At 40.6% G+C, this 20,110-nt stretch overlaps 1 protein-coding gene across 1 annotated transcript in view; it reads left to right on the top strand.

The window, feature by feature from the left end:
• Positions 1-12,002: 12,002 nt before the first annotated feature.
• Positions 12,003-20,110, top strand: part of reck (reversion-inducing-cysteine-rich protein with kazal motifs) — an 81,158-nt gene continuing 73,050 nt past the window's right edge. Inside the window, exon 1 of the mRNA XM_061921519.1 lies at positions 12,003-12,269. Within this exon, the coding sequence (XP_061777503.1) occupies positions 12,197-12,269 (73 nt within the window). The 5' untranslated portion in view covers positions 12,003-12,196. The remainder of the gene's footprint in view (positions 12,270-20,110) is intronic.

Genomic DNA, 20,110 nt, shown 5'->3' with positions numbered 1-20,110 from the left:
GTCGTGGAGAAGATACTTCCTGGAGAGCGAGTTTCTATCAGACAAGACATGAAAGCACGAGAAAATTCAAGTCACTTTGTCAAAGTTTGTTGTTGACGAACCCCAAGATGCAGAGAAGGAGGCAGGCATGGAATGAGAAAACATGGTTTTAATATAAACTACTAGAACAAAACCAAATAAAGGGTTCAAACCAAAAGCGCGCACGTGGGCGGATAACAAACAAAAGGCCTAGTGTGGAAGCAAACAGGTATGTAGCAGGAAACAGAAAAACTGAAAACAGCTAATGGCTAACAAGAAAACACGAAACCAAAAAGCTAGGAAAAAACAAACTACAAATAGCTAACAGGAACAGCTTACCGCTACCACGACAAGGACGACAGGTAGTAGCTGTAATGATGACATCGACAAATCACGACAGGTAGCAACGACACAAGAGCGACAATAATCCAGCACTGACTGGAGGAACGAAGGAGGTAAAATAGGAGCTAGCTGATTGACATCAGGTGTGGCCAGGTGCCAATCACCCACAGCTGAGGGGAAACAAGGCACTCAGGGAGACAAACAGGAAGCTGAACCAAAATAAGAGTGCTGACAGGAACTAAGGACAGGAAATACTAAACACACAGAGGAGAAACTAAAACACAAACAAACTGTCAGTGGCAAGCCTGACACACTTTATATGTCCATCAAACTATATTTTTACGATTTTCTTATTCATACTGCTTTATTCGCTTCGATTGATCTTATTTTATATTTTGTTATTATTATTTTTATTAACTTATTATTTTATTTAATAATAAATGATGTATGTTTCACATGTGCCCTGCGATGAGGTGGCGACTTGTCTAGGGTGTACCCCGCCTTCCGCCCGGTTGTAGCTGAGATGGGCGCCAGCGCCCCCTGCTACTCCAAAAGGGAATAAGCGGTAGAAAATGGGATGGATGGATATTTCACATGTACTCTCATTCATCACTTATCCATTTCTTACTTTAAAAACACTTTTTCTTCATCCTTTCTTTTCTATGCTTAATTTGAATAAATCACAACAGATTTGACAAAACATATTTATTTAATTTATTTGTTTGTTTGATTTCCTCGTCTAATTAAGAAACACACAAACTAGCATGCTAATCACTAGCTGGCAACTTGTGCGCTAATCGCTAGTGGGCAACTAGAGCTAATTGCAAGTTAACAACTAGTGCGCTGATCGCTAGCTGGCATAGAGCGGTAATCGCTAGCTGAATACTAGTTCACTAATCCCTAGCTGACAACTAGTGCGCTGATCGCTAGCTGGCATCGAGAGCGGTAATCGCTAGCTGAATACTAGTTCACTAATCCCTAGTTGACAACTAGTGCGCTGATCGCTAGCTGCCACATAGAGCGGTAATCGCTAGCTGAATACTAGTTCACTAATCCCTAGCTGACAACTAGTGCGCTGAATGCTAGCTGGGATCTACAGTGTTAATCAATAGCTGACAACTAATGCATTGATTGCTAGCTGGCATCCAGAGCGGAAATCGCTTGCCGACAACTAGTGCGCTGATCGCTAGCTGGCAACTAGAACTAATCACTAGCTGAAAACTAGTTCACTAATCCTTATCCGACAACTAGTGCACTAATTGTTAACTGGCATCTAGAGCGGTAATCATTGGCTGACAACTAGTTCACTAATCCCTTGGTGACAACTGCTGCACTGATTGCTAGTTGGCAACTAGAGCTAACCGCTAGCTGAAAATTACTGCACTAAATGCTAACTGACAACCAGTGCATTAATCGCTACCTGAGAACAAGTGTACTTATCGCTAGCTGGCAACTAAAGCACCAATCCATAGCTGACAGCAAGACGTAATTCGCTAACTGATAGCTAGAGTGCTAATAGCTAGCTGGCATCTAGAGCGGTAATCGCTAGCTGAATACTAGTTCATTATTTATTAGCTGACAACTAGTGCGCTGAACGCTAGCTGGGATCTAGAGTGTTAATCAATAGCTGACAACTATCGCATTAATTGCTAGCTGGCATATAGAGCAGTAATCGCTAGCTGACAACTAGTGCGCTGATTGCTTGCTGGCAACTAGAGCTAATCACTAGCTGACAACGAGTTCACTAATACCTATCTGACAACTAGTGCACTAATTGCTAACTGGCATCTAGAGCGGTAATCGTTGGCTGACAGCTAGTTCACTAATCCCTTGCTGACAACTGTTGGCAACTAGAGCTAACCGCTAGCTGAAAATTACTTCGCTAAATGCTAGCTGACAACCAGTGCATTAATTGCTAGCTGAGAACTAGTGCGCTTATCGCTAGCTGGCAACTAAAGCGTCAATCAATAGCTGACAGCAAGGTGCTAATCGCTAGCTGACAGCTAGAGTGCTAATCACTAGCAGACAACTAGTGCGTTAATCGCAATTTGACAGGTAGAGTGCTAATCCCTAGCTATTTTAAATGCTAAATGACTATACCAATATAGTTACTTACCATGAACATATTAATACAAGTAGTTATTCACGTTATGTGTTCTTATCTATCCGCATACAACTACGTGTGTAGTTAAAGGCCTACTGAAACCCACTACTACCGACCACACAGTCTGATAGTTTATATATCAATGATGAAATATTAACATTGCAACACATGCCAATACGGCCTTCTTGGTTTACTAAATTGCAATTCAAAATTTCGTGCGAAGTATCCTGTTGAAAACATCAGTATGATGCGAAATGATCAAGTATGACACACAGAATGGACCTGCTATCCCCGTTTGATTAAGAAAATCTTCAGTAGGCCTTTAAAGACCTTTACATCTTTCATCCTCGCTCAAATTAATGGGGAAATTGTCCGTTTTCTCGGTCCGAATCGTTCTAGCTGCTGGTGGCCATGATTGTAAACAATGTGCGGATGTGAGGAGCTATGCAACCGGTGACGTCACGCGCACATCGTCTGCTACTTCCGGTAAAGGCAAGGCTTTTTTATTAGCGACCAAAAGTCTCAAACTTTATCGTCGTTGTTCTCTACTAAATCCTTTCAGCAAAAATATGGCAATAGCTCGAAATGATCAAGTATGACACATAGAACGGACCTGCTATCCCTGTTTGAATAAGAACATCTCATTTCAGTAGGCCTTTAAAGACCTTTTACATTTGTCAAAATTTGCAGGGAAAAATATGACAAATTATATTAAAAAAACAAAACAAAACATTTTTAGAGCCCCTCCTGCAGTACTTCTCTGTCCCTCTTGGGGTCGACACACCCTGTTGATGACCTCTGTTGTACAATAAAGGTTTTGCGTTTCAGGATGTTTAGTTTTTCCCAAAATTTGAATATTTTGCCACAGAAATATTTGATGTGAGGTATCCAGAATAAAAACTGCTAACGTACGTTGTTTTTTTTTTTTTTTCAATTTCCAATTGTACATGAATCTATACTTTACGGCAGGGGTCGGGAACCTTTTTGGTTGAGAGAGCCAAGAAGCGAAACATTTTAAAATGTATTCCTCTAAGAGCCATATAGTATTTTTTTTAACACTGAACACAACTAAACATGTGCATTTTTAAGTAAGATCAACATTCCTAGGGTATAATAGGTCTCGTATTCTTCGTAATAACATTGTTATTCTGAAGCTAACTGTGGAGGGGGTGTGGCCTGCGGGCCTGCAGCGAAGCGGGGTGTTGCCAGGATCGGCCTCAAAATCAGCGACAGGTGCGTAAATGGCCCAGCTGGGCTTTGTTACCTAATCACCTGTCGCTCTGTTTATAAGTAGCAGCCAGGAGGAGAGACGGTGTTGGGGCTGGAGCCAGAGTGCGAGCGAGAACGAAAGAGAAAAATAACAATTGCTGTAACGCAACTGAGAGACTTATTGGAAAATAAAACAATATTGTAACCCTGGAACAGGCTCTCATGTCGGTGCTTGGTGGTCTGAAGAACCCCCAGGAGGGCAAGTCCTACACTAACCAATAATAAATAAATGACTTCTTACCCTTAATGCAACTTCTGAACAAGTGCGGTAGAAAAAGGATGGATGGATTCAAATGCATGAGCATGTTTTATATTTTGAACGTTATTTTTAACACTGTGATTTCAAGTGGAATTATTCATTACTTATCGTGTTAAGCAATGCCAGCTCAGATTTATCCGAGAGCCAGATGCAGTCATCAAAAGAGCCACATCTGGCTCTAGAGCCATTGGTTCCCTACCCCTGCTTTACAGCATGAAATTAGTTTTCTTCAAAAGTAGAGGTTGTTAAGAATTTAATATGATTAAAATGATTTGGGAATGTATTTTTGTCAACACTCGCTCCAAGTCCTTCCCAGAACCAAAAAAAAAAGGTTTGTGTCATCAGCAAAAAGTATCCGACACTTCCACAGGTCATGGGTGTACACCAGGGGTCAGGAACCTTTTTGGCTGAGAGAGCCAAGAAGCCAAATATTTTAAAATGTATTTCCCTAAGAGCCATATAATTTTTTTTTTTAACACTGAACACAACTAAACACGTACATTTTTAAGTAAGACCAACATTTCTAGAGTATAATAGGTCTCTTGTTCTTTGTAATAACATTGTTATTCTGAAGCGAAATTTGGAGGGGACGTGGCCTGCGCGCCTGAAGCAAAGCAGGATGTTACCAGGACCGGCCTCGAAATCAGCGACAGGTGCGTAGATGGCCCACCTGGGCCTTGTTATCTAATAACTTGTCGCTCTGTTATAAGCAGCAGCCAGGAGGAGGGACAGGGTTGGGGCTGGAGCCAGAGCGCGAGTGAGGACGAAAGAGAAGAAGATAATTGCTGGAAAGCAACTGAGAGAAATATAAAATAAAACGATATTGTAACCCTAAAACAAGCTCTTGGTGGTCTGAAGAACCCCCAGGAGGGCAAGACCCACACTAACCAATAATAAATACATTACTTCTTACCATTTATGCAACTTCTGGAACATAAAAAAGCATGAGAATGTTTTATATTTTGAACGTTATTTTTAACAAGTGGAATTATTCATTACTTATCGTGTCAGCTCAGATTTATCCGAGAGCCAGATGCGGTCATCAAAAGAGCCACATCTGGCTCTAGAGCCATAGGTTCCCTACCCCTGGTGTACACAGTAAACAATGCGGGAGTCAACACGGAGCCCTGTGGAACGCCACAAGGCATTTAGGAATGTTCTGACTTGTGTTGAGCCATTTGTACACACTTGTCAGTCGCCTACACATTTATTATATTTGTTTAAATGTCTCAAGTCCAATGAAGGGTTGAAAACATGAATGGACAAATCATGCTGTCACGAGTGCTAAACTCCCGCCCCCCACATCCTCCTCGCCACAGCCTTTGACCCCGAACAAAGAGGGGCGTCTCATTGGATAAGGATTTCCCAGCTGTTAAACGCTGCGGCACAAAAAGCCCTTTGGCTGAGTGGACGCGCGAATTAGGAGGACAATGAGGGGGCACACTTGGACACCCCCCTCGCCCCCCCAACCCGCCCCCTCTTCCTGTCTCACTCGTCCTACAAAATATCTTTGAAATACATGATCTTCATTAGCACTTTTCGAGATCATAGAGCAGGCGATGTGAGAATGGTATTATAAAGTCACAGCGCTTTACTCTTTTCACATCACTGACCTCGAAATGTGAAAAACAAAGTATATCTATATTCAAAAAATAATAGCCCATAATGACAAAATACAATACCATTTTTTAGGTGATTTTTTTGAGGGGGCAAATCAATCACATGTACATTTTTAGAGCATTTGCTGGAATATTAATTATTTTAATAATAATAACATAATATTAAAAATAATAATACTAATGATATTAATTATTATATTATAATAATAATAGTAAAAATAATAATAATATTGATGATGATGATGAGGATGATGATGAACATGTTTATGACGTTGATAACATTAATGACAATAATAATGATAATAATGAAGATAATAATAATCCATCCATCCATTTCCTACCGCTTGTCCCTTTTGGGGTTGCGGGGGGTGCTGGAGCCTCAGGTGCATTCGGGCGGAAGGCGGTGTACACCCTGGACAAGTCGCCACCTCATCGCAGGGCCATCACAGATAGACACAGTAATAATAATAATAATAATAACAATAGTAAAATAAGAATTGTACTGATAATGATGATGATAAATGACATACTAATTATATGATAATAATGCTAACGATGATGATGATGATTAAAATGATAATAATAAAGATGATGCGAATATTGTCTGTCTATCTCTGTTGGCCCTGCGGTGAGGTGGCGACTTGTCCAGGGTGTACACCGCCTTCCGCCTGAATGCAGTTGATATAGGCTCCAGCACTTCCCCTGAACCAAAAAGGGACAAGGGGTAGGAAATGGATGGATGGATGGATGGATGATAATAATGCTAACGATGATGATGATGATTAAAATGCTAATAGTATTGATGATGTGAATATTGTCCGTCTATCTGTGTTGGCCATGTGGTGAGGTGGCGACTTGTCCAGGGCGTACCCCGCCTTCTGCCCAATTGTAGCTGAGATAGGCACCAGCGCCCTCCGCCACCCCAAAGGGAATAAGCGGTAGAAAATGGATGGATGGATGGATGGATGGATAATAATGATGATGTGATTGCTGTCTGTCTATCTGTGTTGGCCATGTGGTGAGATGGCAACTTGTCCAGGGCGTACCCCGCCTTCCGCCCGATTGTAGCTGAGATAGGCGCCAGTGCCACCCGCGACAATAACAGGGACAAGTGGTAGAAAATGGATGGATGGATGGATGATAATAATGCTAACAATGCTGATAATCAAAATGATAATAATGATGTGAATATTGTCTGTCCATCAGTGTTGGCCCTGCGGTGAGGTAGCGACTTGTCCAGGGCTTAACCTGCCTTCCGCCCGATTGTAGCTGAGATAGGCACCAGCGCCTTCCGCGACCCCAAAGGGAATAAGCGGGAGTAAATGGATGGATGGATGGATAATAATGATGATGTGATTGTTGTCTGTCTATCTGTGTTGGCCATGTGGTGAGATGGTAACTTGTCCAGGGCGTACCCCGCCTTCCGCCCGATTGTAGCTGAGATAGGCGCCAGTGCCACCCGCGACATTAACAGGGACAAGTGGTAGAAAATGGATGGATGGATGGATGATAATAATGCTAACAATGCTGATAATCAAAATGATGTGAATATTGTCTGTCCATCAGTGTTGGCCCTGCGGTGAGGTAGCGACTTGTCCAGGGCTTAACCTGCCATCCGCCCGATTGTAGCTGAGATAGGCACCAGCGCCCCCCGCGACCCCAAAGGGAATAAGCGGTAGTAAATGGATGGATGGATGGATAATAATGATGATGTGATTGCTGTCTGTCTATCTGTGTTGGCCATGGGGTGAGGTGTCAACTTGTCCAGGGTGTACACTGCCTTCCGCCCGATTGTAGCTGAGATAGGCGCCAGTGCCACCCGCGACATTAACAGGGACAAGTGGTAGAAAATGGATGGATGGGTGGATGATAATAATGCTAACAATGCTGATAATCAAAATGATAATAATGATGTGAATATTGTCTGTCCATCAGTGTTGGCCCTGCGGTGAGGTAGCGACTTGTCCAGGGCTTAACCTGCCTTCCGCCCGATTGTAGCTGAGATAGGTACCAGCGCCTTCCGCGACCCCAAAGGGAATAAGTGGTAGAAATGGATGGATCGATAATAATGATGATGTGATTGTTGTCTGTCTATCTGTGTTGGCCATTTGGTGAGATGGCAACTTGTCCAGGGCGTACCCCGCCTTCCACCCGATTGTAGCTGAGATAGGCGCCAGTGCCACCCGCGACATTGACAGGGACAAGTGGTAGAAAATGGATGGATGGATGGATGGATGATAACAATGCTGATAATCAAAATGATAATAATGATGTGAATGTTGTCTGTCCATCAGTGTTGGCCCTGCGGTGAGATAGCGACTTGTCCAGGGCTTAACCTGCCTTCCGCCCGATTGTAGCTGAGATAGGCACCAGCGCCCCCCGCGACCCCAAAGGGAATAAGCGGTAGTAAATGGATGGATGGATGGATAATAATGATGATGTGATTGTTGTCTGTCTATCTGTGTTGGCCATGGGGGGAGGTGTCAACTTGTCCAGGGTGTACACTGCCTTCTGCCCGATTGTAGCTGAGATAGGCGCCAGTGCCACCCGCGACCTTAAAAGGGACAAGTGGTAGAAAAAGGATGGATGGATGGACGATAAAATAATGATGAACGAAAATAATTGTAAAGATGGTAAAAATAATGATAAGAAGAACAACAACTATTGACACTGTGTATGTTAAGAATGGTGTTCTTCTGACCTCGACTGCGGATGTTGTGGATTGGTGGAGGGAATACTTCAAAGACCTCCTCAATCCCACCAACACGTCTTCCGACGAGGAAGCAGTGCCTGGGGAATATGTGGTGGGCTCTCCTATTTCCGGGGCTGATGTTGCTGAGGTAGTTAAAAAGCTTCTCGGTGGCAAGGCCCCAGGGGCGGATGAGAGGATGAGGTTCCTTAAGGCTCTGGATGCTCTTGGTTGACAAGACCCTGCAACATCGGGGGCGGTACCTCTGGATTGGCAGACCGGGGTGGTGGTTCCTCTCTTTAAGAAGGGGTGTGTTCCAACTATCGTGGGATCAAACTCCTCAGCCTTCCCGGTAAGGTTAATTCAGGGGTACTGGAGAGAAGGCTAGTCGAACCTCGGTTTCAGGAGGAACAGTGTGGTTTTCGTCCTAGTTGTGGAACTGTGGACCAGTTCTATACTCTCTGGAGGGTCCTTGAGGGTGCATGGGAGTTTGTTCAACAAGTCTACATGTGCTTTGTAGACTTGGAGAAGGCATCTGACCGTGTCCCTCGGGAAGTCCTGTGGGGAGTGCTCAGAGAGTATGGGGTATCGGACTGTCTGATTGTGGCAGTTCGCTCCCTGTACGATCAGTGTCAGAGCTTGGTCCGCATTACCGGCAGTAAGTCGGACAAGTTTCCAGTGAGGGTTGGACTGCGCCAAGGCTGCCCTTTGTCACCGATTCTGTTCATAACTTTTATTGACAGAATTTCTAGGCGCAGTCAAGGCGTTGAGGGGTTCCGGTTTGGTGGCTGAAGGATTAGTTCAATGCTTATTGCAGATGATGTGGTCCTGATGGCTTCATCTGGCCAGGATCTTCAGCTCTCACTGGATCGATTCGCAGCCGAGTGTGAAGCGACTGGGATGAGAATCAGCACCTCCAAGTCGGAGTCCATGGTTCTCGCCTGGAAAAGGGTGGAGTGCCATCTCCGGGTTAGGGAGGAGACCCTGCCCCAAGTGGAGGAGTTCAAGTACTTTGGAGTCTTGTTCACGAGTGAGGGAAGAGTGAATCATGAGATCGACAGGCGGATCGATGCGGTGTCTTTCATAATGCAGACGCTGTATCGATCCATTATGGTGGAGAAGGAGCTGAGCCGGAAGGCTAAGCTCTCAATTTACCGGTCGATCTACGTTCCCATCCTCACCTATGATCATGAGCTTTGGGTTATGACCGAAAGGACAAGATCACGGGTACAAGGGCCGAAAAGAGTTGCCTTCGCCGCGTGGCGAGGCTCTCCCTTAGAGATAGGGTGAGAAGTTCCTCCATCCGGGAGGAGATCAAAGTAAAGCCACTGCTCCTATACATTGAGAGGAGCCAGATGAGGTGGTTCGGGCATCTGGTCAGGATGCCACCTGAACGCCTCCCTAGGGAGGTGTTTAGGTCACGTCCAAGAGGTAGGAGGCCACGGGGAAGACCCACAACACGTTGGGAAGACTATGTCTATCCCCAGGGAGGAGCTGGACAAAGTGGCTGGGGAGATGGAAGTCTGGGCTCCCCTGCTTAGGCTGCTGCCCCCGCAACCCAACCTCGGATAAGCGGAAGAAGATGGATGAATGGAGAATAACAAAAATAACAATAATCATGATAAAATATGAATAATAAAAATAATATTGATGATGAAAATAACAAAAGTATTAAATGATGTAATAATAATAATATTAATAATTATCATAATGATAGAATAATGATTATAAAATGATAATGTAATAATTGTAGTAAATACTATTAATAATAACAATAATTATAAAATAAGAATTATAAAAACAATGATGATAATAATCAATATAACAACAAAATGATAATGATGATGATGATAATAAAATAAATGATGATGCGATGACAATAATAATGTTGAATATGATGATGATGATAATAATAATAATAACAGTAATAATGATAGCATTTGACCCATCACCCTTGCTCACCCCCTGTGAGGTGAGGGGAGCAGTGGGCAGCAGCGGTGGCCGTGCCCGGGAATCATTTTTGGTGATTTAACCCCCAATTCCAACCCTTGATGCTGAGTGCCAAGCAGGGAGGCAATGGGTCCCATTTTTATAGTCTTTGGTATGACTCAGCTGGGGCTTGAACTCACAACCTGCCGATTTCAGGGCGGACACTCTAACCACAAATGCAGAGAATAATTTCGCCACACCTAATGTGTGTGTGACTATCATTGTTACTTTTTAAAATTAAAATAAAAATGATAATGATGATAATAAACTATGCACTAATCATATTATAATAATAGTAATGATGATGATCATTATAATAATAATGATAAAGATGATTATAAAATAATGATGAAAAAAATGGTAAAGATGATGATAATAATAACAATAATAATAATAATAATAAAAAATATGAATAATAAAAATAATATTGATGATGATATAACGAAAAAAATAATTGTAATGATGTAAGAATTATATTAATAATAATGATAATAATAATTAAATACTAATAATTATATAATGAGAATGTACTAATAGTAGTAAATAATAACAATAATAACAATAATTTAAAATAAGAATTATGATTATAATGATATTTACAAGCGGTAGAAAATGGATGGATGGATGATTAATACAACAATAAAATGACAATGATGATGTTGATAATAACAACAATAAATGACGATGATAATAATAATAATAATAATGATGATGATAAGGATAATGATATTAATAATAATGATGATGATCATCAAAATAACAATGATGCTTATAAAAATCATTATAATAATGATAAATAAATAAATGGGTTGTACTTGTATAGCGCTTTTCTACCTTCAAGGTACTCAAAGCGCTTTGACACTACTTCCACATTTACCCATTCACACACACATTCACACACTGATGGAGGGAGCTGCCATGCAAGGCGCCAACCAGCACCCATCTGGAGCAAGGGTGAAGTGTCTTGCTCAGGACACAACGGACGTGACGAGGTTGGTTCTAGGTGGGATTTGAACCAGTGACCCTCGGGTTGCGCACGGCCACTCTCCTACTGCGCCACGCCGTCCCTATGATGGTGATAATAATAAAAATACAAATAACAGAAATAATATTGATGATGATGAAAATAATAAAAATATTAAATTATTATTAATAATGATATTACTACTAATAATATAATGGTAATATAATAATAGCAGTAGTTTTAGTAATAATGACTATAATAATACCAATAATCATAATAGTAATGATAAATATAAAAAAATAATAGTGATGATGATAACAATGACAATATCAAATGATGCAATAATAATAAAATAATAATAATAATAACAATAATAATAAAAGTACAATAACAACAATATAATGATAGTGTGATAATAGTAGTAGTAGCAATAATAATAACAGTAATAATATTTACAAACACTTACTTTTTAATGTTATCATGATGTTGTTGGGTGTCCACATTCTTTTTTAGAAAAAAAAAACATGATAGTATTTAATCAAAACGTTATGTAAAATGTGAAGTGTTGGGATTATTTTACAGATATTTTGTATGTACTGTACGTGTACTGTATGTACTGTGTATAACTCCTTGGCATATAGGGTTGATTTTTCATTTACAACTATTGCAAATATTCCAATTAATTTTCTTTGGTTTTGAAAAAGTTTGATTTCTTCTCACGTGAACAATCTTTGCCTGGTTCTGTTAGTGGACAGTGTCGCACCTTGTGCGCATGTGCGCAGGAAGACATGAGCAGAGGGACGTTAAATGGACCATGTCTGTCATGTCTTCTGTCCACATGTCCTCTTCCTTTATTCCTCCCGTGTCTTCATTCTTCATGTCTTCTGCTGTCTACGTGTCTTCATGTCTTCTGCTCCAAAATGCACTTTAGGACTTCAATAAGATGTTGGAGTGTTTGCAAATCGTTGCTGTTCTCTTCGCCCTCAACTTTGTCTTCCCGCCGCTGCTTGCTCAGGGTAAGTGTTACATTTATGTCATTTGGAGTATTTACTCACTGTTAACGTTACATTTATATCATTATGAATAGTTAGTCACTATCATTGTTACATTATCCCAGGCATGGATACATATGTCCACTATTAGTGTTACATGGAAATGTTACATTTTAAGGCGTATACAACCGTGAATATTTTACAAATACCCACTATTAATATTTTCATTTGTCATGACATATTCCAATCAGCTTAATTATATGGAGAAAAAAATGTTTTTTTATCTTACTAAACGTATTCAAAAGTTATTTGTTGATTTAGTGACAGCTGGCGCCCTGTCTGGCTTTTTTTTTTTTTTTTTTTTTTACTGCCAAACTTCACCGTCAAGCCATACGAATAATATCGCGACTAAAAAGTAAAACAAAGTCGTTAAATGGTCTTCATATGGTGACTAAAAAGAAAGAACGTTCATCGTCGGAAGTGGGAAAAAAGTAACGTTTTAAACGTGTTGCGTTTAAGTACTTCCAGAAAGTGGGGGAAAAAACGGAAGTGTTGAAATCGAGTTTTTAGTAGTTTTGTATCGCGACGATGGAACACGTTAAGTAATATTTTATTGTCCACTAAATGAGATCATTTTTTACACTATAAACATCTGAAACGAAGTGCCTTGGCAACATGGCTGTTCATTTTTAATAACGAAACAATTGACAACAATGTATTCTTGTCTTGAAAAACAATATGGTCGTTGAAGAACTTGTTTATTGTTGTTGTTTTTATAGTTAACATTAGCAACTGTCGGGCTTTTGGTTAAGAAAGTGAAAGCAAACTTGATTTGAGCACTCTTGAATGGACATTTCAAGCTCTAATATAGTGTTTTTCAACCACTGTGCCGCGGCACACTAGTGCAGTGTTTTTCAACCAGTGTGCCGTGAGACGCAGTCTGGTGTGCCGTGGGAGATTATCTAGTTTCACCTATTTGGGTTAAAAATATTTTTTGCAAACCAGTAATTATAGTCTGCAATTTATGTGTTGTTGTTGAGTAGTCGCTGCTGTCTAGAGCTCGGGAGAGTAACCATCAGTAGGTGGCAGCAGGTAGATAATTGCCTTGTAGATGTCGGAAACAGCGGGGGGCAGTGTGCAGGTAAAAAGGTGTCTTATGCTTAAACCAAAAATAAGCAAAATACGAGTGCCCCTAAAAAAAGGCATTTAAGCTTAGAGAAGGCTATGAAGAACAAAACTAAGAATGTACTGGCTACAAAGTAAACAAACATAGAATGCTGGACAACAGCAAAGACTTACTGTGGAGCAAAGACGGCGTCCACAATGTATATCCGAACATGACATGACAATGAACAATGTCCCCACAAAGAAGGATAAAAACAATAAAATATTCTTAATTGCTAAAATAAAATAGATGCGGGAAATATTGCTAAAGGAAGACATGAAACTGCTACAGGAAAATACCAAAAAAAAAGAGAAAAAGCCACCAAAATAGGAGCGCAAGACAGAAACTAAAACACTACACAGGAAAACAGCAAAAAAGTACAAATAAGTCATGGCGTGATGTTACAGGTGGTGACAGTCCACCTACTTTGAGACAAGAGCTACAGTATATTGATGCATGGTTGGTTATGGTTTAAAGCAGTGTTTTTCAACCACTGTGCCGCGGCACACTAACGTGAGACGCAGTCTGGTGTGCCGTGGGAGATTGTCTAGTTTCACCTATTTGGGTTAAAAATATTTTTTGCAAACCAGTAATTATAGTCTGCAAATTATGTGTTGTTGTTGAGTGTCGGTGCTGTCTAGCGCTCGGGAGAGTAACCATCAGTAGGTGGCAGCATGTAGATAATTGCCTTGTAGATGTCGGAAACAGCAGGAGGCAGCGTGCAGGTAAAAAGGTGTCTTATGCTTAAACCAAAAATAAGCAAAAGGCGAATGCCCCTAAAAAAAGGTATTGAAGCTTAGGGAAGGCTATGAAGAACAAAACTAAAAATGAACTGGCTACAAAGTAAACAAACATAGAATGCTGGACAACAGCAAAGACTTACTGTGGAGCAAAGACGGCGTCCACAATGTATATCCGAACATGACATGACAATGAACAATGTCTCCACAAAGAAGGATGAAAACAATAAAATATTCTTAATTGCTAAAATAAAGTAGGTGCGGGAAATATTGCTAAAGGAAGACATGAAACTGCTACAGGAAAATACCAAAAAAAAGAGAAGAAGCCACCAAAATAGGAGCGCAAGACAGAAACTAAAACACTACACACAGGAAAACAGCAAAAAAGTACAAATAAGTCAGGGCGTGATGTGACAGGTGGTGACAGTCCACCTACTTTGAGACAAGAGCTATATTGATGCATGGTTGGTTATGGTTTAAAGCAGTGTTTTTCAACCACTGTGCCGCGGCACACTAGCGTGAGACGCAGTCTGGTGTGCCGTGGGAGATTATCTAGTTTCACCTATTTGGGTTAAAAATATTTTTTGCAAACCAGCAATTATAGTATGCAAATGATGTGTTGTTGTTGAGTGGTCGTTGCTGTCTAGAGCTCAGCATAGTAACCGTGTAGCAGTAGGTGGCAGCAGGTAGATAAATGCTTTGTAGATGTCGGACACAGCAGGAAGCAGTGTGCAGGTAAAAAGGTGTCTTATGCTTAAACCAAAAATAAGCAAAAGGCGAGTGCCCCTAAAAAAAGGCATTGAAGCTTAGAGAAGGCTATGAAGAACAAAACTAAGAATTAACTGGCTACAAAGTAAACAAAAACAGAATGCTGGACAACAGCAAAGACTTACTGTGGAGCAAAGACGGCGTCCACAATGTATATCCGAACATGACATGACAATGAACAATGTCCCCACAAAGAAGGATGAAAACAATAAAATATTCTTAATTGCTAAAATAAAGTAGGTGCGGGAAATATTGCTAAAGGAAGACATGAAACTGCTACAGGAAAATACCAAAAAAAAGAGAAAAAGCCACCAAAATAGGAGCGCAAGACAGAAACTAAAACACTACACACAGGAAAACAGCAAAAAAGTCAAAATAAGTCACGGCATGATGTGACAGGTGGTGATAGTCCACCTATTTTGAGACAAGAGCTACAGTATATTGATGCATGGTTAGTTATGGTTTAAAGCAGTGTTTTTCAATAACTGTGCCGCGGCACACTAGTGTGCCATGAGACGCAGTCTGGTGTGCCGTGGGAGATTGTCTAGTTTCACCTATTTGGGTTAAAAATATTTTTTGCAAACCAGTAATTATAGTCTGCAAATTATGTGTTGTTGTTGAGTGTCGGTGCTGTCTAGAGCTCGGGAGAGTAACCATCAGTAGGTGGCAGCATGTAGATAAGTGCCTTGTAGATGTCGGAAACAGCAGGAGGCAGCGTGCAGGTAAAAAGGTGTCTTATGCTTAAACCAAAAATAAGCAGAAGGCGAGTGCCCCTAAAAAAAGGCATTTAAGCTTAGGAAAGGCTATGAAGAACAAAACTAAGAATGTACTGGCTACAAAGTAAACAAAAACAGAATGCTGGACAACAGCAAAGACTTACTGTGGAGCAAAGACGGCGTCCACAATGTATATCCGAACATGACATGACAATGAACAATGTCCCCACAAAGAAGGATAAAAACAATAAAATATTCTTAATTGCTAAAATAAAGTAGATGCGGGAAATATTGCTAAAGGAAGACATGAAACTGCTACAGGAAAATACCAAAAAAAAGAGAAAAAGCCACCAAAATAGGAGCGCAAGACAGAAAGTAAAACACTACACAGGAAAAAAGCAAAAAAGTACAAATAAGTCACGGCGTGATGTTACAGGTGGTGACAGTCCACCTACTTTGAGACAAGAGCTACAGTATATTGATGCATGGTTGGTTATGGTTTAAAGCAGTGTTTTTCAATAACTGTGCCGCGGCACACTAGTGTGCCGTGAGACGCAGTCTGGTGTGCCGTGGGAGATTGTCTAGTTTCACCTATTTGGGTTAAAAATATTTTTTGCAAACCAGTAATTATAGTCTGCAAATTATGTGTTGTTGTTGCGTGTCGGTGGTGTCTAGAGCTCAGGAGGGTAACCATCAGTAGGTGGCAGCAGGTAGATAATTGCCTTGCAGATGTCGGAAACAGCGGGGGGCAGTGTGCAGGTAAAAAGGTGTCTTATGCTTAAACCAAAAATAAGCAAAAGGCGAATGCCCCTAAAAAAAGGCATTTAAGCTTAGGAAAGGCTACGAAGAACAAAACTAAGAATGAACTGGCTACAAAGTAAACAAAAACAGAATGCTGGACAACAGCAAAGACTTACTGTGGAGCAAAGACGGCGTCCACAATGTATATCCGAACATGACATGAGAATGAAAAATGTCCCCACAAAGAAAGATAAAAACAATAAGATATTCTTAATTGCTAAAATAAAGTAGGTGCGTGAAATATTGCTAAAGGAAGACATGAAACTGCTACAGGAAAATACCAAAAACAGAGAAAAAGCCACCAAAATAGGAGCGCAAGACCTAAACTAAAACACTTCACACAGGAAAACAGCAAACAACTCAAAATAAGTCAGGGCGTGATGTGACAGGTGGTGATAGTCCACCTACTTTGAGACAAGAGCTATATTGATGCATGGTTGGTTATGGTTTAAAGTCATCCAACAATTGCGACAACGACTTTTTACTGTCAACTGAGTTTTGTTTTTTAATGATTTCTGCTGGTGGTGTGCCTCTGGATTATTCAGCGCAAAAAATGTGCTTTCGCTCAAAAAAGGTTGAAAACACTGCTTTAATAGATGCATGACTTCTTTAATTATTCTTTCTTTAAAAAATATGCTTTATTGTGATTGAATCAATCAATCAATCAATGTTTATTTATATAGCCTCAAATCACAAATGTCTCAAAGGACTGCACAAATCATTACGACTACAACATCCTCGGAAGAACCCACAAAAGGGCAAGGAAAACTCACACCCAGTGGGCAGGGAGAATTCACATCCAGTGGGACGCCAGTGACAATGCTGACTATGAGAAACCTTGGAGAGGACCTCAGATGTGGGCAACCCCCCCCTCTAGGGGACCGAAAGCAATGGATGTCGAGCGGGTCTAACATGATACTGTGAAAGTTCAATCCATAGTGGCTCCAACACAGCCGCGAGAGTTCAGTTCAAGCGGATCCAAGACAGCAGCGAGAGTCCCGTCCACAAGAAACCATCTCAAGCGCAGGCGGATCAGCAGCGTAGAGATGTCCCCAACCGATACAGGCGAGCGGTCCATCCTGGGTCCCGACGAGCGGTCCATCCTGGGTCTCGACTCTGGACAGCCAGTACTTCATCCATGGTCATCGGACCGGACCCCCTCCACAAGGGAGGGGGGGACATAGGAGAAAGAAAAGAAGCGGCAGATCAACTGGTCTAAAAAGGAGGTCTATTTAAAGGCTAGAGTATACAGATGAGTTTTAAGGTGAGACTTAAATGCTTCTACTGAATCACGTATTTATCTTTCATACAAATATAACCAATATCTAATGTCACCATGTGTTCAGGCAGATTTTGCCAAAATGTGGCCTTTTCAGTCCGTTGCTTTATTATTGTTTTTTTAGGCTTTATGGATTCACATGTGAAATATAAAGGTTTCTGAGTAACAGTAGTGATGTTTCAAACAAAAACCACTGTACTTGTTTTGCGTCAAATACAGTAAAATTATTTTTTAACCTGAATTTATTTATTTTAACACTTTGAAAGCACTTCAGTGTAAGTCAAGTGATGCTAAACTTGCATATGTATTTTAATATTGATTGTTAGTGGGATATTTTGGTCAATAGTCCAACATTTTCTTCTTTTAAAATCTCAATACAGGCACTTAAAACATCCATCCATCCATCCATTTTCTACCGCTTATTCCCTTTTGGGTCGCGGGGGACGCTGGTGCCTATATCAGCTACCCGATTGCATGTAAAACAATGTAAACAAAATTGTAAAATCACATTGAACACTTAAGTTAAGTTAAAGTCCCAGCGATAGTCGCACACACACTAGGTGTGGTGGAATGATCCTCTGCATTTGACCCATCCCCTTGTTCCACCCCCTGGGAGGTGAGGGGAGCAGTGAGCAGCAGCGGTGGCCGCGCTCGGGAATCACTTAACAATTAGCTGTTAAAGTGAAGGTGAAAAAATAAGGAATAGGTCAAGTAAATTGTTTAAATAAGTGTAAGAAAACAGTGCAAAGTTTGAAAATGTCAACATAGAGCAGGGGTCAGGAACCTTTTTGGCTGAGAGAGCCATGAAAGCAAAATATTATGAAATGTATTTCCGAGAGAGCCATATAATAATTTTTAACACTGAATACAAATAAATGTGTGCATTTTTAAGTAAGACCAACATTTTAAGAATATAATAAGTATATTCTCCTTTTTAATAACATTGTTATTCTGAAGCTAATGAATAAAATAGGTCTTACCATTAATGCGACGTCTTGAACAGGAATGGTAGAAAACGGATGGATGGATTAAAATGCATGAGAACGTTTTATATTTTGAACGTTATTTTTAACATTATGATTACCAGCGGAATTATTCATTACTTATCGCTGTGTTTTTCAACCACTGTGCCGCGTGCCATGAGATACAGTCTGGTGTGTCGTGGGAGAGATTATGTAATTTCACCTAATTGGGTTGATAATATTTTTTGCAAACCTGTAACTATAATTCAAAAATGTGCTGTTATTGAGTGTCTGTGCTGTCTAGAGCTCGGCAGAGTAAGCTTGTAATACTCTTCCATATCAGTAGGTGGCAGCAGGTAGCTAATTGCTTTTGTAGATGTCGGGAACATGGTACGTCGTGATCACAATATGCGGGAGGCAGCATGTAGGTTAAAAGGTATCCAACACTTAAACTAAAAATAAACAAAAGGCGAATGCCGCTAAGAAAAGGCATTGAAGCAAAACAAAACTAAAACTGAACTGGTTGCAAAGTAATCAAAAACAGAATGCTGGACGACAGCAAAGACTTACAGTGTGCGGAGCAGATGGCGTCCACAAAGTACATCCGTACATGGCATGACAATCAACAATGTCCACACAAAGAAGGAGTGCGTCCGCACAACTTAAATAGTCTTGATTGTAAAAACAAAGCAGGTGCGATGAAAAGCATTCAAGGAGGACATGAAACTGCTACAGGAAAATACCAACAAAAGAAGAAAAGCCACCAAAATAGGAGTGCAAGTCACACAGGAAAACACCGAAAAAACTCAAAATAAGTTACGGCTTGACAGTACACCTACATAGAGACAAGAGCTATTGCGAGAACAATTTTTTTTTGTCAATATCGGCTACTGAGTTTAAATGTTTTAATGTTTTCTGCTTTGGGTGCGACTCAGAATTTTTTCAATGAAAAAAATGTGTTTTGGCTCAAAAAAGGTTAAAAAACACTGACTTATCGTGTTAAGCAATGCCAGCTAAGATTAATCTGAGAGCCAGATGTAGTCATCAAAAGAGCCACATCTGGCTCTAGAGCCATAGGTTCCCTACCCCTGACATAGAGAAATGTTTTCTGCACGATTTGTGCCAGATAGTTACAGCTGTGCTCTAAAGGGTGAGCGCAGCTTAGGTGGTGTGACTACAGTCCCTTTACAAAAGTCCTCAAAAAGTGCCAAACTGTCCAGGTGGCTTTGATTGATTGATTGATTGATTGAAACTTTTATTTTATTAGTACATATTCTGTACAATTGACCACTAAACGGTAACACCCGAATAAGTTTTTCAACTTGTTTGAGTGGGGTCCACATTAATCAATTCTTTTATCCACAATTTACCCATTTTGACCCGAAAGGGACAAGCGATAGAAAATGGATGGATGTATGGAATTTCTCTTCTCAC

Source organism: Nerophis ophidion, linkage group LG15, assembly GCF_033978795.1.
Source record: "Nerophis ophidion isolate RoL-2023_Sa linkage group LG15, RoL_Noph_v1.0, whole genome shotgun sequence".
Lineage (NCBI taxonomy): Eukaryota > Metazoa > Chordata > Actinopteri > Syngnathiformes > Syngnathidae > Nerophis > Nerophis ophidion.
This window is presented reverse-complemented; position numbering and strand designations above follow the sequence as displayed.